The 25,068-nt window shown below is 37.7% G+C and overlaps 1 protein-coding gene across 4 annotated transcripts in view; it reads left to right on the top strand.

Annotated features, from left to right (window-relative positions):
- Positions 1-25,068, top strand: part of KIAA1324L (KIAA1324 like) — a 179,149-nt gene that overhangs the window by 119,255 nt on the left and 34,826 nt on the right. For 3 of the 4 annotated variants that reach the window (XM_029928244.1, XM_029928252.1, XM_029928227.1), the window contains 7 exons: positions 10,596-10,776; positions 13,064-13,192; positions 16,622-16,712; positions 17,392-17,494; positions 20,613-20,750; positions 22,228-22,491; positions 23,185-23,358. In XM_029928244.1, coding sequence (XP_029784104.1) covers positions 10,596-10,776; positions 13,064-13,192; positions 16,622-16,712; positions 17,392-17,494; positions 20,613-20,750; positions 22,228-22,491; positions 23,185-23,358 — 1,080 coding nt within the window. The remainder of the gene's footprint in view (positions 1-10,595; positions 10,777-13,063; positions 13,193-16,621; positions 16,713-17,391; positions 17,495-20,612; positions 20,751-22,227; positions 22,492-23,184; positions 23,359-25,068) is intronic. The other variant, XM_029928237.1, reaches the window with a different exon arrangement.

Genomic DNA, 25,068 nt, shown 5'->3' with positions numbered 1-25,068 from the left:
GAGGTCCCAAGAGTTCATTTTTGCTTTCATTTCCCTTGCTTTTGGGGATGTGTCGAGTAAGAAATTGCTGCGGTTGACGTCAAGGAGGTTGTTTCCTACTTTCTCCTCTAGGGTTTTTATGGTTTCCTGTCTCACATTCAGGTCCTTCAGCCATTTTGAGTTTATTGTTGTGAATGGTGTAAGAAAGTGGTCTAGTTTCATTCTTCTGCATGTTGCTGTCCTGTTCTTCCAGCACCACCTGCTAAAGAGGCAGTCTTTTTTCCATCAGATACTCTTTCCTGCTTTGTCAAAAATTAATTGGCCATACATTTGTGGGCCTGTTCTGGGTTCTCTATTCTATTCCATTGGTCTATGTGTCTGTTTTTGTGCCAATACCATACTGTCTTGATGATGACAGCTTTGTAGTAGAGGCTAAAGTCTGGGATTGCGATGCCTCCCATTTTGGTTTTCTTCTTCAATATGTCTTTGGCTATTCAGGGTCTTTCATGGTTCCATACGAATTTGAGGATAGTTTGTTCTAGCTTTGAGAAGAATGTTGGTGCAATTTTGATGGGGATTGCATTGAATGTGTAGATTGCTTTGGGTAGTAATGCCATTTTCACAATGTTTATTCTTCTGATCCATGAACAGGGAATGTTTTTCCATTTCTTGGTGTCTTCTTCAATCTCTTTCATAAGTTTTCTATAGTTTTCATCATATAGGTCTTTTACATCATTGGTTAGGTTTACTCCAAGGTATTTTATGGTTTTGCCTGTAATCGTGAATGGGATCAGTTTCTTGATTTCTCTTTCCAGGCTTCATTATTGGTGTGCAGGGAAGCAACTGATTTCTGTACATTGATTTTCTACCCTGCAAGTTTACTGAATTCGTTGATCAGTTCTAGAAGGCTTCTGGTGGAGTTGATCAGGTTTTCCATGTAGAGTATCATGTCATCTGTGAAAAGTGAAAGTTTGACTTCTTTGCCAATTTATATTAGAGAGAAAGTGCAAGCAGGGTAGAGGGGCAGAGAGAGAGAGAGAGAGAATCTTAAGCATGCTCCACACTGAATGCAGAGCCTGATGTTGGGCTCAATCCTATGACCCTGGGATCATGGCCTGAGCTAAAATCTAGACTCTGATGCTTGAGCCACCAGGGCACCCCAGCAGCATTTAATTTCTTGATCTAGTTTGGAGAAAAGAGATAGATGTCAGTATTGCTTTTGTTCTTCATTTTGTATCCTTAGTTTCTAGTGTGTACTTTTTATTTTTATATTATTATTAATCTTACCCTTAGTCGTAAAATTATTTTAATAATTGACTTTTGAATACTTAAGACCAAGCACATTCTAGTATTTACAAGAGAGCCATTACTGACTCAGAATAATTCAAGGGAAGGCCAGCTTAAATTAGTTGACAAAACTTTATAAAGTTTGTTTTGAGGGGGAGAGAATGAGCAGGGCAGGGGATAGAGAGAGAATTTCAAGCAGGCCCCACACTGTCAGAGCAGAGCCCAATGTATGGCTTGATTCCATAAACTGCAAAATCATGACCTGAATCAAAATCAAGAGTCAGATGCTCAACCAGCTGAGCAATCCAGGCACCCCTAAATTAGTGCAAAATTTTAACAACTTTATATGTATTATTTTTAATAAGGACAGTAACTCAAACAGCCCTTAAATTAGAAGGAGTTATAAAGTAAGATCTTGATGGCCCTATGATAGAGGGCAAAGAAGGGGTATTTCCATTTAGAAAATACATGTAGAGAACCACTAAGGTGGGTTGAAAGTAATTTGAAATAATGGTACTTAACTAAATTTTTTAAAGCTAAACTTGTCCTACTTAAGTAAGGTGAATTGAATATACTCTATTGTATATAGTAATCACTAATTCAGCAATACTGAAGCTTAAGTGAGTAAGATTTAATATACAAATGGTTCTAGTCTTGCTATAATGAAAATATTTAAAAGTCCTGTTTTTATTATGTCAGTGAATACTGTGACAGGATTTAGTTGACCTGGGCCTAAAGGAGATAAAGCCATACAGTAAATGTCAAATGCACAGAACATGGACACATGCACAGGCACATGTGTGCACACACATGTACCCTCAGGCATGTTGTGTTCACACATTCACACAAATTTTGTTTTTTGTTGAGTCTAGGTAACAACTGAACATGTTGTTAGTGTAGAATAACCCATTGCACTAGCACTCCATAAACTCAGGGAATCTTTAAAAAATGATTTGAGACTTATTTCAAGATAAATGTGTCTAGCTTCAGAAGTAAACAAAAACCAATAGAAATCTAACAGATATAGTGAGGAAAAAAAGATTACAATGTGAATTTGATTTTTTTCTATTTTTGTTTTATTTCAACATTTTCCTTTGTTCTGGTTTCACCTTTTAAAAAGGTATGTTAGTGGCACCTGGGTGGCTCAGTCAGGTAAGCATCTAACTCTTGATTTTGGCTCAGGTCTTGATCTCACAGTTCATTAGTTCAAGTCCCTGCATTGGGCTCCCACTGACAGTGTGGAGCCTGCTTGGGATTCTCTCCCTCTCTGTCCCTCCCCCACCTGTACCTGCACGCTTGTGTTCTGTCAAAATAAATGAAGTTTTTGAAAAATAAAAAAGGTATTTTATTCTTGCTTGGCTCAGCCTGGTGATTTGCTGTTGGTTTAGTGATGTTTTCAGGTCATTCAATGACTGTGGCTCCTTTTGTTCTGTCGTATTCTTTTTGATCTTATTTTCCCCCTGTTTGGAAAGGATCCTCAAGGGAAGTAGCTACTGATGTATACAGACTTTTGAACATGATAATTTATGTGACACAGAAATGTTGCAGGCTTCTGTATTCATTCTGAAGTTCAGTTATTTGATTGCTTTCCACCAATATGGAACATTTTTCAGAAATACTTTAATTATTTTTTAACTGAACCCTTTTAATCCTGATTGAGAGACTCTTATTAACATCACAAAAAATGTGGAATGCCTACATACAGAGTGCTAGGTGATGCGGGCAGAGCCAAGGACAGGCAGAAGAAGAAGGTAAGTGTCCTCATAGATTGTAGAGCAGTGGTTGTCAGGTTTTTGTGTGCATCCCACTCACCTCGAGGTTCCTGTCCCAGATTTTCAGTTTCAGCAGATCTTGGGTGGGACCTGAGAATTTATATTTCTTTTTTTATTTATTTACTTATCTTTTTAAGTTTATTTGTTTATTTTTGAGAGGGGTAGAGCGAGAGAGAGAGAGAGAGAGAGAATTCCAAGCAGGCTCCATGATGCCAGCACAGAGCCTGACACTGAGCTCAAACTCCCAGAACCATGAGACCATGACCTCAGCCAAAACCAAGAGTTGGATGCTCAACTGACTGAGCCACCCAGGTGCCCCAAGAGAATTCATATTTCTAAGGAGTTTCCTGGTAATTCTGATTCTGGTGGCCTGGGATCTCTGCAGTTTGAGAACCCCTTGTCTGGATTTCGGTGTAATAGACATATTCTGTCAGAAAGAAAATCAGTATTTCCAACTGTGATTAGTGCTACAGCAAGAGAAGTCTGGGTTTTATGGGGATCTGACCTAACCTCGGCAGGCTTCAGAACCAGGTATGGAAGAAGAGCATTTTGAAAAGAGGAGCAGATTGGTGAAGATCTGATGTAGGAGGGAGCATGGTGTGTCTGAAGAACTAATGAGGTAGGAGTGAGACTGGAGTGTGGGAATGTGGGTAGGGGGTCGCATTAGCTCCATTTAATGACAGAGGCTTATGCGAGAAGAGGGAGGGTTCATGGTGGTGAGTTAACCTGAAATTTTTGTGTATGTTTTATTTTCTTTCTTTCTTTCTTTTTTAATGTTTTTTATTTACTTTTGAGAGACAGTGCACAAGCAAGGGAGGTTCAGAGAGAGAGTGAGATACAGAATCCGAAGCAGGCTCCAGGCTCTGAGCTAGTTGTCAGCACAGAGCCTGACACAGGGCTCGAACCTATGAACTGCGAGATCATGACCTGAGCCAAAGTCAGACACTCAACCAACTGAGCCACCCAGGTGCCCCTGTTTTCAAAAGGTTGTTCATAGCCCACTTTTTACATATACTGAGATATACTCATGTGGCTGCATCCAAGCCGATGCACAGACTCAGTGCTTGAGATTTGAACTTAAACAATCTTGACCTTGCTAATAGCCAGGTAATTATTGAGAGAAGTCATCTTTTAATGTTCAGCAGAATATTTGACCCAGTTTCTTTGATTTCCCAATGGCTAAGATAGGGAGTCGTAGACTAAATGATCGGGTTCAGAGGATATGTTGTTAATTGAGGAGCTATATGTAATGTCTGACTTAATGGATATCAACTAGGAGTGTCGTTGGGACCATGTATTGGCTGTAGGAATATAAATTTAGCAAAGTAATTATATATATTCAAAGTCATACTAAGAAGATATGAGTACACATGAATTATTTTCAACATTTGATTTAAAAATCCTCAACTTGCATGAGGATATTAGGGATAAGTGTGTTGAACTGTAAATCATTAAAGCTGAGGACAAGGACAGAAGTCAAATTTAGAGAGACCTCAGTGTATGTGCTTAAACAGTGAGCTCAAATTAGCCAAGTCAGCGTTTATTCGTGTTAACGTCTCAGATATTAAAGTATTTAGAATAGAGAAAACATTAACTTGCCAAAAATATTTCGAAAAGACTCCAAACTTCAGAATCTGGCTTATGGAATAAAAAGTGCAACAGACCTTTAAATGGGAAAAAACCTCCCAAGAATGTGAAGTGGGTTTTTCAATTAAGTGGGTACATCATTGAAAAACGAGTCACCCTATCCAAAAGGAATATGAAATCTGTCTCAGATCTGCTCGCAGAAGTTAGAGGGATAAGATGATTTTGCTAGGGAGTCAACCACTGATACATAAGGCTTATTAAGCTTTTATTTCTTTTGAGTACCAGAGCAAATAGAGTAACTTTTTTGTTTTTGGTCTTTTATCTCAGGGTGGATAGTAATTCCCTTCCTTGCCCTGACAGTGGGATGTGATACATGTTTCTTCTGCATGGCTGCAAAGCCAAGTGTCAGTTTTGCTTCCACACCTGGAGATGATTGACAATTCTGTTGATGAAATTAGAAAATACCTTTAGCATTTGGGGTGGGTGGAAGAGGGCAGGAGTCTCTTGATTCATTTGAATGGGAAGTCAACATAGAGCAAACAGCGTTATCAAGACATTTTTCTCTTGGTCTTCTCATTGGAATTCTTGGTACATTTTGATTTCCTTCGGAGGCAAGCTTGTTCCTGTGGCCCCAGATGCCTGCTGGCTTCTCCACTATCAACCTCACAGCTTTTGATCAGAGGGAGGCACTGACCAAACTTTCAGAAAAAACTCTTATGAGTCCTGCTTGAATCACGAGCCAACCCCACACCAGCCACCCTGTCCAGTAGCATGGGGTACTCTGGTTGGACAGCTTCGTTCACAGGCTGATCCCTGTGGCTGAGACTGTGTAACTAACTGTTCCTCTCAGTGTCACACAAGTCTGTTCCTAAAGAGGAAAAGATGGTGTCTCTTACCACAATAAAAAGAAAGTGATTCTGGGCAGTTTCACAGAACTCTTCTACTCTTAAATAACATGAATAGACATGGCAAGATTGTCTTGATATTGTGAGAATTCCCACATAACTTTTTGTATACCTCTCCTCATAGTTTCATAGTGGTCCTAGAAGGTTTGCTAGTGTTTTGGGATCAGTTTACCTTGTTGCAAACACAGTTCTTGTGAAGATGACTGTTTCCTTCTCAGCTTAAACGTGTTCTTAATCACTTCAAAAGAAAAAATCTCTAAGCCTAGTAGAGTACCTGGAACATAGAAGATAATGAAGCATGTTTGGAATGAATTAATAAATGAGAGAATTAGTAAGTGAATGAATGACTAGCGCAGTTAGCGAGTTCTGTCTGTGGCAGAGGGCTCGAGATAATTTTGACAAAATGGGCAGAATCTAAAGTAGAGGGGCCAGGATATTAAACTCTTTAATATGAAGTATAGTTGAAGTTGCTGGAACTATTTTTTCAGGTTGAAGAAAAGACACGACGGGACAGAGGAATTTTGATCATCTTTTTGACATTTTCTACTTTAGTCCAAGGAGATTTGATCTCTTTGAATATCCATGACATTTCATGTTTCTCTTTGAAATGATGGTGGGGTGACAATAATGACAGTAATAGAAATGATGGTATTAATGACAAAAGCACCTACATTTACATAATTGTGTGCACACTCACTCTGCATTTGTATTCAAACATCGCCTCTAATTATTTTTCTCAACAGCTATGCAATTGAAACATTATTATACCCAGTTTGTAGATGAGAAAACAGGCTTGATGAGGTTAAAGTAATTTCCAGAAGGTTACAGGTAGCCAGAGCCAGTACGTTTTAAGACTGGGATTCTAACAGTAATCATGCTTGTTTCCAGATCCATTGCTTTTATATCCTCTTCAAGTATTTTTTCTTTCTTTTCTTTCTTCCTTTTCTCTTTTTTCTCCCTTCCTTCCTTCCTTCCTCCCTCCCTCCCTCCCTTCCTTCCTCCCTCCCTCCCTCCCTCCCTCCCTCCCTCCCTCCTTCCTTCCTTCCTTCCTTCCTTCCTTCCTTCCTTCCTTTCTTTAATATATTATACCAGTTTGTGAATCTGTCTTATTGCTATTAGACTGTAGCTGCCTTTGGAGCAAACAATTTGTCTTATAAATATTTAAATTCCCCACAGTACTTTCTTCTATGCCTAATAGGTACTTAATGAAAACTTCCTAAATAGTAAGCTAAAGCATGAGAAGGGAAATCATAGAAAGGAAGACATAGACTTTTCTGTGTTATTCCATAAGGCAGAATTTGGGCAACTTTATAGAAGGTAAATTCCATTGACACACTCTGTTCTAATGAGCAGATCTGCCCTGTTCTGGAGCAGCATGTTGTGTCATAGAGGAAGGTTGCTGCCAAGGTTAGAAGGGTGCCTGGCAGGGCAGGATGTTTTAGGGTTCTAAAAGGAAGCCTTTTTGAGAGAGGACATTAGACTGTGTAACTTAGTCATCCCGGAGGCTAGGCAATTAATGGAATTTGTCTACTACTTCCTTTGCCCTTTAGTGGACATCAGTGCTCTAAGTTATTCCAAATGCTCAATGTCTCTTACACAGTAATCGTGAATTACATGGCAAGGGTAAGATGTAGGGGACATTAAAAAATAGGGTATTAGGAATACAAGTTTTATAACTGCCTGTCTTTCTACATGGTTTAAGCAAGTCAAATATAACTGGAAACTGTGTTACTGAATTAGGATGATGGGAAAAGACCATGGCATTTCTCAGTGATTAAAAAGTTCTGAATTTCTATAAAATAAAATTTCATGATAGTCTTCTTTAAAATATTTTTTAACAGCTTTATTGAGATGTCATTCTCATAGCACAGAATGTATCCATTTAAAGCCTTAGGTCAGGGTTTTTAGTGTTTTCACCCCAATCTAATTTTAGAACATTTTCTAAAGCCGGGGCTAGAACATCCAGTACAATGTTCAATCCCGATAGTGTCTTCCACACAAAGGAAGAAGGGGACCCAAGCTTTGATACATTTAGAAAGGGGACATGGAGGTAACCACAAGGGGACATAGAAAACAGTAGAACTTTCACAGAAAAGGAATCTAGGCGAATGCTGGTATGTAGAGTGAGCTGGGGACACGGTGAGAGCATGTGTCGATGTTGAGAAAAATATTTTAAAGAAAACAATCATGAAATTTTACTTGATACAGATTTAGAGCATGGCTTTGAAGGAGGGGATGGACACAACCTGGCAGAATGATGTGGGCATGTTGGAGAGACAAAGTGATGAGGGCCCAGTGACTCACTACTGGAAAAGACTGAGGATTGAAAAAGGCAGGAAGGCAAGTAACAGTCGGCTTGGTTAGGAACATACATGTTAGAACATCAGTTAGAAACTTAGCTCAAATGAGTTCAGCCAGTCTACAAAGCCTTCGTGCTTCTGTACAGGGACATTTGCAGGAAGAAAGTTGACAATCGTAGACAAAGTCAGTCTAAAAACTTGTCTAAATTTAGTCTTCCCAGTCTCAAATTTTATTTTGACATGAGAATTGATACCTCTGTGTGTTCATCTAAAAAGTATTTTATTCTTGCTTAATATAAATATAGTCAGACACTATAGATCTTTTCTAATCTTACTAACAATCTGATGTTTTGTTTTATGAGGGTTTTTTGGTTTCATAAAATATTTCATAATTTTATCCCAACTTGCCAAAGAAAGAGTTGGTTGTTGATTTTTCACCTGTGCTGTGAGCCATATGGTGCTAAGTATCACTTAGATTAATTATTATCTTTCCCTAGTCAGCTCCACTTGAGAGCATCTGTCCCCGTTGGAAAGGGAGGCATAGCATCAATCTGCCATGTGAAGCAAGAGGTTTTGTAAACCAAACTTTTACTATAGAGCATTTGAAATTTGGCTTCTCAATGTTTAAGTTTAAAGATGGTGCACGTTTTCTAATTTTTAAACATTTCCTGTGCTTGGATTGAAACTCGTGTGGTCAGCTGACTTGGTCAATAATATATTTACATATTTTACTATTTTTGCCCTAACCCAACTGGCTTTTCTTGATTAGTGTTACTTTACTGTAAACTAGCCGTGTCTAATTCTTGGACAAGTTGTTTCACGGCTCTTTCCCACAGCTTCCTCATTTATGAACTTGAGGGTAATAATACTGACCTCCCAAAGTGCTGGGGAAGAGTATGAGGCGAGCCCCCAAAATCAGTGTGCATGCTCCGCTTAGCCCCACCCCACTCCCACACTCACGTGGGAACCACCTATTTCCAATGGTGCGGTAGCTCACACCTAACTCAGTGGGATTTTTATTAATGTCCAAACAAATCAGTAAATTTGTGAATTGATTGGGTTGGACATTTGTTTTCCTATACTTCCTGAGCCAGAATTCTAAAAAGGCGATCCCCACAGTATGATGATGTTCCATTTGCTTAGATTCTCAGAATGTTAGACTGCCTCTTTCAGGGGAGTGGAAAACCTCTGCTGGATGCAGGATCTAGTTTATTCTTTTAGCTGTTGAGGAAGCTTCAGCAGGAGTGGCCATCATTTTCCACATGGGAAGAGAGAGGCTGATGGGTGCAGTGGCGGGTTAGACTGTATCATGATGTGGGCCATAACATGAATGCAGGAAGAGAGAGTTGTAAAAGGGAAAACACATTATTTATAATTCTGTTGAGACAACTACCTTTTGAACAATTTTCTCAAGCACCCTTCTTCAGATCAGGTAATTTGCTCTTCCCTAAGAGCATACTTGAGAGTAAAATTGAGTGGTCTAATGGGTGTGCTTTATATAATTTTCTATTAACTGGAAATAGCTATAGGTGGAAATAGCTATAGAAAAGTGGTTTTAATTTTGTTTCTCTAGCTTCAGTATTAGACTTATTGCAAAAATTGTTTTAAAGGAGAAAGATGGACTGGATTATATGCCTATTGAAGGAAACCGAGTCTCATTTTAAAAACAATAGTTAGGAAAGAAATTATTTTTCTATTTGCATTTAGAATAGTTTCTTTGTTTTTCTTTATAGGGCATATTGATTTTGTTTGTGAAATGGCTAACGCATTCAATCTTTCTGGTTTCAAAGTGAGGGTAATTTTATAATCACAAGTTTCTGAGTTTGGTTGAGTTACAGCTATTTTGTTGTATTTTGTATCATATAAGGGTGTAGTATGTGTGAGAGAGAGTACAAGAGGATGAGGTCTAAAAGATTACTGTCTGTTAGAGCAGAGGCTGACTTAACCTTGATGTTAGAAGCACCTGTAACAGAGCCCAGAATTAGAACTATTTTAGCTATGACTCTTAGAGTCTAACATCAGGATACTGAAAAAGATTCAGAAAGCAACCACATATATTTGCAAAATACCATAGTCTTTTTAAAGAAATATACCTGTTATTTTAAGATCATGTTGTGCTAGGCATGATGTTATGTGCCAGAGGGGAGGGAAAGGAAGAGAGTTGTGGAGATCTCCAAATGAAAATAGTCTCAGGGCACCTGGGTGGCTCAGTCAGTTAAGCATCTGACTTCGCCTCAGGTCCTGATCTCCCAGTCTGTGAGTTTGAGCCAACTTTGAGTATGTGAGCTGTGCCGACAGCTCAGAGCCTGGAGCCTGCTTCAGGTTCTGTGTCTCCGTTTCTCTGCCCCTCCCCTGCTCACACCCTGTCTGTCTGTCTGTCTGTCTCTTTCAAAAATAAAATAGTGGTCTCTACATAGAAACATACGTCAGTTATGGAATAAAGGGAATGAGTAGCTAGAAGAGTAAGGGTTCTAATCACGTGTCTATATTTTAAAGAGGAATTCCACGATGAAGAACGTGCTGTATGAATGCGGTAAGACCGTCTGTAGCTCATAGTGACAACATTTGGAAATCACCGTCATTGTTCCACCAAAGGTTTTTCTTTCTGTCCCATTTTTGTCACTAATGTTTTAGATTCTTTTCTGCTGGCTCTTCTATTCTTCCACTGTTTGACTCTTCCTAGGTTTTCTGTTTAACATTTTTGCTATTGGAAATTTAAAGCAAATAAAATATTTTATGTCACCTGCAAGTTTTTTTCCCCTCAGACGCAAATTATGTACAAATGGATAGAGCCCAAAATCTGCCGGGAGGATCTCACAGATGCTATTAGGTTGCCCCCTTCTGGAGAGAAGAAGGATTGTCCACCTTGCAACCCTGGCTTTTATAACAATGGATCATCTTCTTGCCATCCCTGTCCCCCTGGAACGTTTTCGGATGGAACAAAGGGTAGGATGCCAATGGGTCCAAGAATTGGACCTTTAGCAAAATAATCTTGCTGGACTATTGTGATCTTGTTAACTGTTTTTATGAAAGACTTCTTTATAAAACATAATTATCTCACGGAGACTGAAGGAGAGTTGAGAAATAGCATAATGAATTATGAGATGAGGGCTTCTTTGGCATACAAGGATAGCTTTCTAGGGGCATTTTATGTAATACGTGTGATATTCTCTTTTTTTAATATATATATTTTTAATTTTTAAAATGTTTGTTAATTTTGAGAGAGAAAGAGAGAGAGAAAGTGCAAGCAGGGGAGGTGCAGAGAGAGAGGGAGACACAGAATCCAATTCAGAGCTCTAGGCTCTGAATTGTTAGCACAGAGCCCAACACGGGGCTCAAACCCACAAACTGTGAGATCATGACATGAGCCAAAGTCAGACGCTTAAGTGATTGACCATCCAAGTGCCCCTAATGTGTGTAATATTCTCTTAATGGGATGACTCTGCCTTCCACATTGGTAAAAAATTCCAGCATTCTTACTGACTAAGAATAAGCACTCCTTTTTCGGTGGGAGTGTACACATATGTTAATGCAAGCATAAAATATAGCCTCTTCTAATTCACATTTTGTGCTATAATAATAGCAAAAATTGTTTGATCACATGGCAGTGAAAATAGACTCTAAACTGTTTCAGAGCGTACAGTTGGGAAAGTTTGAGTTCTTATCAAATAATATAGAAAGTAGTGCAGAGTTTGTTTTAATTTTCATAGGCAAAAATTACAGTGCATTTCATTTGTAGTCATCTCACTTGAATATAGCCATGCTGTCTATTTACTGTCTAGAGCCTGTTAAAGATAGCAGGAGAAGGACTCAGGAGTCTGATTGACGTGGTTTTGAATCCACATTCTGACATCCCTGAGCCTGATGCAAAGCTCAAACTCAGGAACCACGAGATCATGACCTGAGCCATAGTGTGATGCTTAACCAACTGAGCCACCCAGGCATCCCTAGAAAAAGTTATTTACCTTTAGTATGATCTATCTAAGTTACTTAAACTTTTTTTAAAGTTTACTTATTTTGAGAGAGAGAGAAAACACAAGTGGGGTTAGATGAGAGAAAGAGAGAGAGAGAGAAAGAGAGGGAGAATATCCCAGGAAGGCTCTGCACTGTCAGCATGGAGCCCAATGCCGGGTTTGTACGCACGAACTGTGAGATTGTGATGTGAACTGAAATCTGGAGTTGGATGCTTAACTGACTGAGTCACTCAGGGACCTAGTTACTTAGCCCTTTGAACCTCAGTTTTCCCTTCTGCAAAATTGTGGAAAATAATATCTAGTTTATTATCACTGACCAGGTTACGTAAAAATATGTCCTGTAGTAGTACTTTGGTTTCAAGACATGTTTGTTCACTAAACATTTTTTTCTGTTGACATGATTAATGCAAGGTGTGTGGGGTAAATTCAGAAGTGGTTGGGAAGGATCCTTCCATTTCATTGTTGCAGATATTTATTTAAATCAGGTTTACTTATAAACCTGCCTCTTTCCACACCTCTCAACAACCATTATCATTTTTCAACATAGCTGATATTTTGAATTTCAAGTAATCAGTTCATAATTAAATGATACAGTACTCAGTTAAGTTTATTAACCAATAGGAAGGGTGAAATATTTCCTTGATCATAAGGTAGAAGGATATATATCTAAGGTCAGATATAAGAGAACTAGTTTGAGGTTCCTTTCTTGTGGAGGGTGATTTGATATTACCCTCAGATTTAAGGAAAAAGTAATTGTAAAAGATTTCATGTTTTTCCTTTTACTTTTTTCATGTGAGTCAAGTGTATATGGATCCAGAAATATTTTTCTTTCCAGATTGCTTTAGAAAAAAATTATTCTTTATTTTTATGTTTGTTTATTTTTGAGAGAGAGAGAGAGAGAGAGAGAGAGAGAGAGAGAGAGAGAGAGAGTGAACACTGGGGAGAGGCAGAGAGTGAGAGAGAGACGCAGGATCCGAAGCAGGCTCCGGGCTCTGAGCTGACATCCCTGAGCCTGATGTGGAGCTCAAACTCAGGAACCACGAGATAGTGACCTGAGCTGAAGTCAGATGCTTAACCAACTGAGTCACCCAGGCGTCCCTAGAAAAAGTTATTAACTCTTAAGAGAATTGACACTCTAGTATCTCTCCTTCCCATTTGCCTTTGTGGTAATTAAAGTTTAGTAGTCCTTGGAACAAAGGAAGAGGAAGATGTCCAGATGCAGTTGAATTGTAACTGCTAATTTCTCTTGTCTCTGGTAGAGTGTAGGCCATGCCCAGCTGGAATGGAGCCTGCGCTTGGGTTTGAATACAAATGGTGGAATGTCCTTCCTGGCAACATGAAAACTTCCTGCTTTAATGTTGGGAATTCAAAGTGTGACGGAATGAATGGTGAGTTCAGAATCTGCCCAGTGAATTTATTTGGGTGATAGAGATTTCTTGGACCCAGCTCGAAAAAACATACCAAATAGGGGTATGAGGAACTTCAGTTGTGCCAGTTGGCTACGTGTCTGTCGTCTAGCTTTAACATCAAAATAGTAAATATGGTGTCATTGTCATTTGACTTTTCTGCAAGAATATTCACTATTCTGCATTTTTTTGAAATTAGCTTTGCAGTAGATATTGATGATTGTCATTTGTGATTATGAATACCAGAATATCACCAAGGGATATAATGAAATCTAAGGCATTTGCCATTTTAAAGTAGTATGACAGCATTTCTGCCAGAATTGGTTGAGCTTGGCTCAGCACTGACCCATGTTAAGAGGTCAAATCACCTCTAATTCCCCTTTCCTAAGAAATCTGTGACCATGTGTATAAAGTATTATCAATTCCACTTATTGAAACTTTGAATGTGTGACGGAGTACTATGTAAGATGATGGTTAAATATTATTTGTTCTACTATCTTAAGACCTGAGAGAGACCAGCACCTATTTGTTCTGCAATATTTGCTGGTTGAATGGGTGACAGACAGTATCTGTGTGTGTGTGTGTGTGTGTGTGTGTGTGTGTGTGTAAAATGTTTATGTATTTTTGAAAGAGTGCAAGTCAGGGAGGGCAAAGAGAGAGAGAGAATGGGACAGAAGATCCAAAGCAGGCTCTGCACTGACAGCACTGAGCCCTGTCCAGAGCTTGAACTCAAAAACCATGAGATCATGACCTGAGCGGAAGTCAGACACTCGACTGACTAAGCCACCCAGGCACCCCACTTGTGTGTAGTTTTAAACTTGATGCTTGGAGTAGGTGTTACAAATAATAGGGTTTTACACCAAAATACATTCTTTTACTTTTATCACCTCCTTAGAAAATTTTATGATCTCACATTTTCTCCATATTATATTTTATTGTATTAAAATAGTTCTTTTTAATTGTGTCTGCAATACAACAGTGCCTACCGATAATAAATATACTTGGGATGTGGGAAGTGAGGTGAACACATGAGCACAAAAATTGAAAAATAGTAGGACTGTGAATAATGGTTAAACAGATTATTGAGAGCAAGAAAGACAAAGCCTTAATAATATATTAAACATTATGAAATACCCTTTTGACTACTAATTCCATTTCTAAGAAGTTATCCTAAAAGAAGAAACAATATGGTAGTTATTACCCAACCATGAGGGGGTATGTTGATCCTGGAAGTGAATTCTAAGTTGAGTAAGTTAAGACCTATTGAGGGAAAATAAGATGGGAAGGTCAAGGAATTGAATGATCTCATGAAAGCATAGATAGGGGTGTGTGTGTGTGTGTGTGTGTGTGTGTGAACTCACTATTAAAGGTTATCTGGAATTTTGTTTGATCTTTTAGAGAACTTAGTCTAACTCTCCTGACACAACTCAGTAGCCACTATTCCCTCCTTTACTTAGAGGCTAAATTGTAAATGTTTGCTAATTTTCAGAAATATGCAATTATTAATTTGAGAAATAGACATCTCTGCTGTATTAGTATGTGATATTAGAATGGCAAATAGTAATGTGAAATGCAATGCAAAAATAAAGATAAAAATGGTGATGTGTATTTTTGTGCCTGGAGGCCATTACTTGGAAGTGGGAAGTTTCAAGGCAGTATGAATTATTTCATTTTCATTTAGTTTTACTTTATTTATGTATTGAAAATGTTCATTTGTTTATTTTGATAGCATGCAAATGTGAATGGCGGCGAGAGGCGGGGAGTGGAGAGAGAGAATCCCATGCAGGCTCAGTGCTGTCAGCATGGAGCCCGATGCGGGGCTCAATCTTCCAAACCATGAGATCATGACCTGAGCTGAAACCAAGAGTCAGGTGCTTAACTGACAGAGCCACCTGGTGTCCCATAGTTTTACCATATTTAATAAACATTCCTCCTTAGCACATATTGCTTTTCAAATCATAGTAACAGTACAAAATAATGGTTTAAAAATATATTTATTTAACCTAGTAATTCTTTTACTGAGATTCTTTTCTAGAAAAACACAGAAAAACTTTACCAAAGATAAGTTTATTATTATAGTATCATTTATACTAGCTAAACAGTGAAACAACCTAAACGGTTACATTAGATGTGTGATCAAACAGAGGTAAGTCCAGGGGCACCTGGGTGGCTCAGTTGGTTAACTCTCTGACTCTTGATTTTGGCTCAGGTCATGATCTCATAGTCGGTGGGTTTGAGCCCCATGTTGGGCTCTGCAGTGTCAGTGAAGAGCCTGCTGGGATTCTCTGTTTCCCTCCCTCCCTGTCTCTCAAAATAAATAAATAAACTTAAAAAAAAGATAAAGCTAGTAGTATAATTTGGTAAATTATGGATATTAATTATATCTGTCTACGTGATAAACTATTAATTCAGTCATAAATACATTGGTGAAGTATTTATGGGTAAAAACACATATGCAGTAATGTTACCATATAAAACATGACACAAAATGTTATCAACAGTAAGAGCTCAGTGATGGAAAAATGTGTGCATGAAAAGATAGTGAAAAGAAACTCCTCAAAATGTTAATGCTGGTTTTATTTATTTTATTAAAAGTATATTTAATTTTCATTTTTAAATTTTTCTGTAGCTTTCAAAATTTTATAATAAATAGAAATAGGATTTTTGTTATGTGTGGGATGCTTCTCCTTGTCTTATTTAATGGGCCTCTTTAAGCCTATGGTTTACTGCTTGTTTCTGTGCAGAGGACAGACCTTCCATCACCTTCTATGTGCAGCTCTGACTATACTGTTGACTGTTATTAGCATGTGCCTTTCTCTCTTATGTTCTCCTGACTCCTTAGTGAGCGTAGATCCAGTTTTGTCTTTCTACCCCTACTGCCTGCTTCCTGGCAGTCGATGAATGCCACTTGAGTAAATAAATATGTGAATGAATGCAGAACAGGACTTTTAAATTAGGAAACAGTAATACAGTAAACTACAAGAAAGAACTCTGGACCCCAAAAATCTTCATTAAGTAATTTGACATTTTTAGTTTGCATTGGTTACCTGAAGACTAAGATTTTCTATCTCAGTTTATTAGAATGGATAAAGACCGTCTGTTTTAGTTAAAAAAAAAAAAAAAAAGCCCAGTTGAGAAAACTGTTGTTAGTTTTCCCATTAAATAACTTCTATACAAAAGTATGCATTACTTGGTTCTTCCTGGGAATCGTATGGAATGTCTCTGTTGGTATTTAGGAGTCTACCTCGGCATGCAATTTGAAAGGGCAGAGTAAAAATAGAGAATTCTTTTGGAGTATTTCTAACTTGGAATGTAAATACCAATAGTCCTTTTTTTAAACCTTATTTAAAAACGTTGTTGGAAATCATTAATGCAATTTTCACTGATAAAGATGCCTTATCTCATTTCCAGGATGGGAGGTGGCTGGAGATCATATCCAGAGTGGGGCTGGAGGTTCAGATAATGATTACCTGATCTTAAACTTGCATATCCCAGGATTTAAGTAAGGAAAACCAATTCTTATTCCCTTCTGTAAGAATCCTCATGCCTGTTTCCCTATAGGAATAAATGAAGTATGACTGCCTTCATAAAATATACTTATATTGTGATGGACTTAGCAAATAGCAGGTTTTATAGGATAATGTATTAATTTAAGAATATCTGTAGAATTGGTGATTGAGAAATTATAACTGCTAGTTGTATATTACTTAGATGAAGCTGAAAGTTTTTAACATTAATTCTATCCAAATGTTACAATGACCATGATTCTTGGATGCTTAATGAAGAGGTCTTAGTCCAAGTAGTTTGTGGGAGTATCCTTTGGTTTATATATTTGTTTTTCTCTCAGTTTTATCTGTAAAGTAGTATGTTATAACTTTTTAATTCCCATTTTGGTTTAATTCCCCATGTTGAGGCTTCCAAGCAGACATCTTTTTCCTGCTTTAGAATGGATGGTAGTATTCATACCAGGAGATTCAAGCACATTACCATGGCTGTGTAGACTCCTTACTGGAATGGTGTGGGCATGCAGAGATTGAGGGAGGAAGTTGTGGCTGGGGGCAGCCATTGATTAGGAGAAGAGATGAGCATGGCTTTGAGCTTAATGGAAAAAGTGACCTAGTTTTGTTCCATACTGTATTTAGAAACTACTATAAATATTATGATTTTAATCTCTCAAATAGACCACCAACATCTATGACTGGAGCCATGGGTTCTGAACTCGGAAGAATAACATTTGTCTTTGAGACCCTCTGTTCAGCTGACTGCGTTCTATATTTCATGGTGGTAAGTGAAAGAAGGGCTTTCAAAGGTGGGTTTCTAAGCTTAGCGCTTTCTTTCAAGTGCCAATTCATTTATGCAAATTGGGATAAGAATTCCATTTTCCTTCCCATTCTTAGGCCCTTCCAAAAAATTAAAAAATGCCTAGGGGGCACCTCAGTGGCTCAGTCGGTTGAGCTTCTGACTTACAACTTCAGCTCAGGTCATGATCTCTGAGTTTGTGAGTTCCAGCCCCATGTTGGGCTCTGCAGACAGCTCAGAACCTGAAGCCTGCTTTGGATTCTGTATCTCCCTGTCTATCTGCCCCTCCCCTGCTCACACTCTGTCTCTCTCAAAAATAAATAACTATTAAAAAATTAAAATGTCTAAAGAAGTCACTAAGGAATGTGCAATGTAGCCTACAAAGAAAGCTTGTGTTCTTCATGGGAAAGACTGAGTGAGGAGGCTTGGGCAATTGATGGAAGTCAGGAAATATTAAACTGGTAAAAATTCCCTTCTAAAAATATGCCACAAGCACAATGAAAAATTCCTCTCTAATAACCATTCAGTACCTCAAACTCTCAGGATGAAAAAACCTGTATTAATAAAGTGAGGGTAGAAAATAATGAGAGCGTAACACATCAGGAAGAAAGAAAACTCTACATTATTAAACTTAATAGACGTAGATAAAGGACTTTACTACATGCATGTTTGCCTGTTTTTTCTAGGTGACCATGTATTTCAAGTCTTAGGTTGAGAAAAGTAGCAACACAAAATTTATTAAGACCTCATTAGCAGGTTGTTGGCTATGATTTTAGCACTGTAAGTAGTGACTTCATAGACATGATTTGTTTTTGCTCTTTCCTCAGTAGTCTTTTAGCAGCTCATTAACAGTCTATTAACAATTTCCTACATCATATACAAGATGAAGATTTAAATATTTGCGATTACTACCAGCTTAAAGGAAAGTAGACTATTTTGTTCTGAAAAAGAAAAATTGACTTTGTACTAGTAAAAGAAGATCATGAATAATCTTCAACATATCCATTTATTGCACCACAAATAATCAATAAATCTTCAAATTGATTAAATCAGCTCTGCAGATTTCTTTAACTCTTTAATTCCTCTTCATACTCAGTGCCATTGCTGAAATCCAGACTCCCATTATTTCTCCACAGCAGTCTCTGTTCTTTTTTCCTCAATTCTCTCATATGTGCTGCTATCAAAATTATCTTTATAAACATACAAACACAACTAGAGGCCTCCACAACAAATCTACCTTTGTGAGGTTTTTTTAATTGCCTATGGCATTGGTTATTAAAGTATGGTTCCTGGACCAGCATCACTTGAGAATTTGTTAGAAATGTAGATTTCTGAGCCTCATCCTAGTTGTAATGAGACTAAATCTATATTTTAGCCATCCATGAGAGTGGTCCTAACATCAACCAAGGTTTAAGAACAGCCTCTGAATACACTTAAAATTCCTTAGCATGGCATCTATATGGCTTTTTGTACTCTTTGCCCACCTTCTGTTACCAAGCCTACTGTTATTACTAGTCACGCCTCTGTAGACACCCTGACTTTGTGAGAGGAACACCTGTACTTCACTTCTCATGCCTGGACACTCTAAGCCAGGATGACATTATTGCTTTTCCTCTTTTTCCTGGTGAACTCTCATAATTCAAGGCTTTCTCAAACTTCGCTTCTTCTGGGAAGCTTTCTCTAATCCTTTAAGTAAAATTAGCCACTCTCTCCATTGCACTCTTAAAACCCTTCAGGAAAACTCTATTTTAATTATGTGACTAGATTGATGTTTTTATCTCTTTCACTTGGCCAAACACTCTTGAGGGTAGGGATCACAGGTATTTATTTCCATAAATCAAGCTTTGAATTTTTAGCTCATTGCAGAATCTGTTCATTTTCTTTCCTCTCTGTTAGATTTGGCTTTCTCACCAAATTTTTTTTTTTTTTGGTATCAATTAAATAGCATAGAGAAATGCAGTCAGAATCATGGTAGGGTTTGACAAAGATAAGATGGTATTATTTGGAATAATGCAATAAGTTCTTTTTATTATTGGAACAAGCATCTAGAAGGATAATGTTTAACAAAGCACAGACTTCTTTTAGGAAGTGGCATGTATGCTGGTTTGGTTGTTTACTAAGCTGGGGAACTGCAATGTATGACAGGCACATTCTGTTATTCCTCGCTGTGGTATGACCTCCAGACATAGCTCTTCCTACCATATTTGCTCACTTTATAATGCTTGACTCCTGTGTTTACATCACAGAAAGAAGCAGACATATTTTGAGCTCATGCCACTGTATTGTCAACATTCCAAATAACAGAAGCGCATCCAAATTTCCAAGCCCTCTATTAGGGTTTCTGCAGTGAACACTAATTAGAAAATTCAGGGTTAGCTTAGATTTTCACTTCAAATTAATTAGGTGCATATTATATTGGTGACGTACTATATTTGCTTTCTAACCATGTTAATGACAGCATATTTGTTGACATGTCACACATTTGTATAATATTCTAAATATTGAATTTAAGGAAATCAGAAATAAAATATGATACAAATTTATCCTTTGGAATTCAAGTAAAAGCAGGAGAAGATTTCATGAACATAAAATAATGTTCTGGTTAGTCTGCATTTGGGGAAGCCTGGAAGTTGCAAGTATAGTTCAGGAGGAACTTATAATTCCCATGCAAGACCTGCCTGGCAGAATCTCTCAAAGAAAAAGATGAATATGGAAAACCTTGCTATTCTGTGAGGGTCCTACAAGTTTACTGTGAGAAGTTTGAGGGACCAGGTATTCCCTTCTAAGTGGATTTGCTAAGCTAGAGTCACATGCATCATAGGCACACACAAGGACACACACACTCTTAAATGTACTACAATTTGAGGCCTCTTTCAAGTTATATTGACAAAGTGGTTGAAAATTTGTAATTAATAAGCTTGTGAGTGCTTGTGTAGACTTGAAGTGTGGTTTTGAGAATTCTAGGGTTATGTGCCCTCCTGATAGCTATTCGCTAACTCTACAGGGACTACTATAAATACGAACATGTATTTGTAATGTGTACAGATGTATATCCAAATTGAGTTTATGCCTTTTTTGTTTATATTTTTCTATGATATTTTAGGATATTAATAGAAAAAGTACCAATGTGGTGGAATCATGGGGTGGAACCAAAGAAAAACAAGCTTATACCCACATCATCTTCAAGAATGCAACATTCACATTTACATGGGCATTCCAGAGAACTAATCAGGGCCAAGATGTAAGTTCTAAGCACTTTTTTTTTTTAACACAAAGATCGTGCTCCCAGTGGATTCATACAAAATGATCCTTCAGATCTCTTAGTGGAAAAGACTTAGTTTTTTATTGGTATAGAATCAATCATTTGGTTATGGAGTAGATTTGTATAAAAATGACGTATACATATATTGAGAGCAAGAATGTATGGAATTGAATAACACAATGTATCTTTGGATTGCTCTCCACTGAACTTGCTGAAAGTTTAAGAGAAAGAAAATCTGATTTTGTACTTATTTAACAACCTACTGTTAAAGCTTTCTGAGACTTTGAGAAGGCTGGTGACTGTCTTCCTTTTTCTCTGAATGATCGGACATATTTTCAGGAGCCATCAATTGGTGTTAGTTTATTATTTCATTGTAGTTATGTCTCCTTTTATAGCCTGGAGAGTGTGTATGTACACATGAATGGGTTAACACAGAATTATTTATTCTCTTTTACTTTCCTTGCTAGAGTAGTCTCTTTAATTCTCCCCTATGTAAATTCCATTGTATGTTTCAGTAGTAGCAGAACTGCTATTATTGTAGATCTCCATACATGTGATCTATTCAAGATGAAAACAAGGTAAACCACTTAAAGCTGTGGTAGCAAATGCAGAACATTTTCTCTTTTCTCTTCAGGCTTTCATAGGGGAACCTATGCCCAGATGTTACTTGACTCTAATTGTTCTTGACAAGTATTCAGAGTACCATAATGTGGAGCTTGAAGGTGCTATGGAACGCTTCCTCGACTTTTTTCTTTACCCCAGACAAAAAGCATTAAGTTGTCTCGGCATTGCTCTCTACTGAGAAAGTGGTGCCCATGCCTAGTGAGAACTAGATCTTCATTGACCCAGTATCAGAAGAAGGAAAAGTATAGTTAGGCCCAGGTTTTGCTCTCTACAATGAATCCTTTTGGTGGAAATCAGTCATAGGTTAGGGAAAGGACTAGAGAGGGAGACAAAGTCCCAAAGGGGTGGTGTGATGGCATCAGTATTACCAGTTAGTGTTTGGGTGAGAACCAAGTCCTAGTCTTCCAAGACTACGCCTTTGTCCAGAGCTTTTCCACCTGCCTCACTGCAAACATCCTACTGTATCATTACATTTAGTATTATATCTGAATAAACAATGATGGGAGATGAATTTACTCATCTGTGAAACCATACAAGCTTGTCCAGATGGAAAGCCTCTAACAATGCCTGAGTTTGTACCAGTTATGACAGATCTTGTAGCTATTGTGGCTAAACTCCTGGAACTCCATTACTGTGGAAATTAGCTTCTAGTGTTAAGATCTACCATTGTTTTTTAAATAGAACCAAGAAGAAATAATATGAACCCCTTGTCACTTATAAACTGTCCACCTGGGACACCCTGCTTAGTTATTTTGGTGATACCAACACAAAACAATCTGGTTTTACAACGAAGCCCCACGGCAGAAGTCATTACTTTCTGCTCTCTTTTTAGAATAGACGGTTCATCAATGACATGGTGAAGATTTATTCTATCACTGCCACTAATGCAGTTGATGGGGTGGCGTCCTCATGCCGTGCCTGTGCCCTCGGTTCTGAACAGTCGGGCTCATCGTGTGTCCCCTGCCCCCCAGGCCACTACATTGAGAAAGAAACCAACCAGTGCAAGGAGTGTCCACCTGACACCTACCTGTCCATACATCAGGTCTATGGCAAGGAGGCTTGTATTCCATGTGGGCCTGGGAGTAGAAGCACTCAGGTGAGTGAGCGTGCATTTCAGTTGTCCCAGGGAAGACACAGCTTCATAAAGAACTCAGAGATTCTCTTTTGCATTTCTCAAGGAACTACAAAGTTGCTATCTATATGGAGAAATGGCTTTTTCATTCTCTTTCGTGTTTTTTCTGCTCTTACATGTATTAAGCACTTAATATGTGCCACGAAAGTCCTAGTTCCTGAGGGCATAAAATATTAAGGAGAGCACCCAGATAAGAATGTCTTCCAAAAACATTAAAATTGATATTTGAGTCCTCTGTAAAGGTAGAGCAAGTAAACTACTTCTATAGGTTGGACATTGAAATATATGGAGAACAGCAAGTATATCTTAGAATATATTGAGGGCAAAAGTTGATGCCATTTTTGGGTGAAAGAGAAAGTAGTTTTGCTATATGTTGACACTGGTGTGACAGGGACTTGTGGCTATTTATTAAAATATCTTTCTATAAGAAACTAGTTTTAGAATAACTTTACTCTTACTTTTAAAAAATGCTGATTTTCCTGAACTCTGCCTAGGAATATCTAATTAGTGCTTTGAAATTCTCTATATTCATATGATAAAATATAACTAAGACAAAATTACTGAAAATTTAGGACTTTTTTGAAACACATTTTTTATAGCAGCTAATATTTTCTTTTCTGCTATACATTTTTTAATTTCTTTAATCTTTAATCAAAGGACCACTCAGTTTGCTATAGTGACTGCTTTTTCCACCATGAGAAAGAAAATCAGAGTTTGCACTATGACTTCAGCAACCTCAGCAGCGTGGGCTCGTTAATGAATGGACCTAGCTTTACCTCCAAGGGAACAAAATACTTCCATTTCTTCAATATTAGTTTGTGTGGGCATGAGGTGAGTTCTGGCTGTCAAAGTGGGATGGAGCTATATTTCAGCTTTGACTGAGTTGATCTTTTCTGTGGTGATGGCCCAATAAAATCTCTATGGAAACTAACAATCAAATGTCAGTAACTGAGCCAGGATTGCTTAAATCCTGTGTTGCCTCCTAGCAGGCTGGCAGCTTTCTCCAGCAGGGCCATCCTTGTCTGGTTCTCCATCCATCAAAGCACTTATCTAGCCAACTGAATCCCAAAGCTTGGAGTTATGCTGTAGGTACTCTAAGGATCTTTCATTTTTGTAAAAATGGGTCAGACTTGTCATTTCCACCCGTTTTTTAGTCAGGCAGTTTTGGTTTGAGAAAGTTTTACTGTTCTTTATATTGTCTGTTTTCTGTTTTAAAAACGCAAAGACTTCCAAGAGGAAGTTTATTCAACAATAAAAAAAGGAAGTAAGCAGGGACAAATGACATTCGATCAGGTAGTGTCTCCTCATAAATAATGGGCTCTTATCTTTCTGTGTGAAGAAGCAGACCCTCAATTAATGGTGGTAATGGAAAAGTTACAGTACTATATGCCCAGTATTTTTATAGACCTATGAGGTTGTGGTGGGGAAGTATGTATATGTCTACATTGTTAGCAGAGGTGAAAATTTAATAAGGCATTTCCTCCATGTTTCTTTACACACTAACTTTGGTATCTCCAATGGACTTCATTAAGAGATGCTGTGCCAAATTTTGTGTAAAGAAAATAAAGAGGTCTGATGACCACAGATGTTTTCAGACAAAAAGATCTGTAAATTTTGTGTGGTATGTTGTTTGTCCTGTCCTGGTTTTACAGGAAGTGATCAAACACACTTGACTGGTTAGTTACTCAGTTCATTCAACAAATAAAAATAAATATTAAATACCTGTTATGTTAAATACTGACTGGAGCAGTGAATGAGATTAGTTACATTGTATATTACACTTCTTTTTGTTCTTATGCCTGTGTTACTACTGTCTTGCCTTCCATTTTTCCCCCTTCTCTGTCCTTTCTCTTTCTTTACTTTTTGTCCTCCTTCCTTTTGTTGTTGTTTTCCCCTTTCTTTCTTCAGTACTTTCTCTCTGATCTTTTCCATTGTTTTCCTCTTCTTGGCTTCAACCAGTAAAAATATATCACACCTGTATTGTGAGAAGACTTGGTGGAGGAAGAAAAGTTGAATATTTGGATTCCTAGCTGCATTAAGAAAGAAAAATCTGTATTCTTTTCTTTATGCCCATGTGTGCTTACTCTACATCTAAGATCAATAAAATTATGTTCTTTTTTGATTTTATATATTCTTCATAGACATTATAGAGAAAGCTATAGTCATTTGCAGTGGGACTATAGTATATTTAAGTAGCTTTATAACTTTATAAATTATATATTCCACCCGATTAAATGATTAAAAAAGTAAACCCCTATGTTGTCTTCAGCCTACTGTGGAGTTGAGTAGTTACACATCATTGAATAAAGACATATGTGGTGACCAACTATTAAGAACTTAGATGGTGTCCTAGGGTTTTGCTGCAATATGGTTTTTGTGCTTTCTTCTTCAATCTTCACATTACCTTTCTGCCACAATAGGCCAGTAAAGGAGTAGGAAGAGAAAGACTTTTTCTTTGGCATAAAAATTTTCACTCAAAGTTATCTGATTTCTTTGAATGCATTGTTATCCAATGAATCAAAGATTTTATAGATGACTTTT

This window comes from Suricata suricatta, chromosome 2, assembly GCF_006229205.1.
Source record: "Suricata suricatta isolate VVHF042 chromosome 2, meerkat_22Aug2017_6uvM2_HiC, whole genome shotgun sequence".
In the NCBI taxonomy this organism is placed as follows: Eukaryota; Metazoa; Chordata; class Mammalia; order Carnivora; family Herpestidae; genus Suricata; species Suricata suricatta.
The sequence above is the reverse complement of the archived record's forward strand: the minus strand, read 5'-3'. Positions and strand labels throughout refer to the sequence as shown.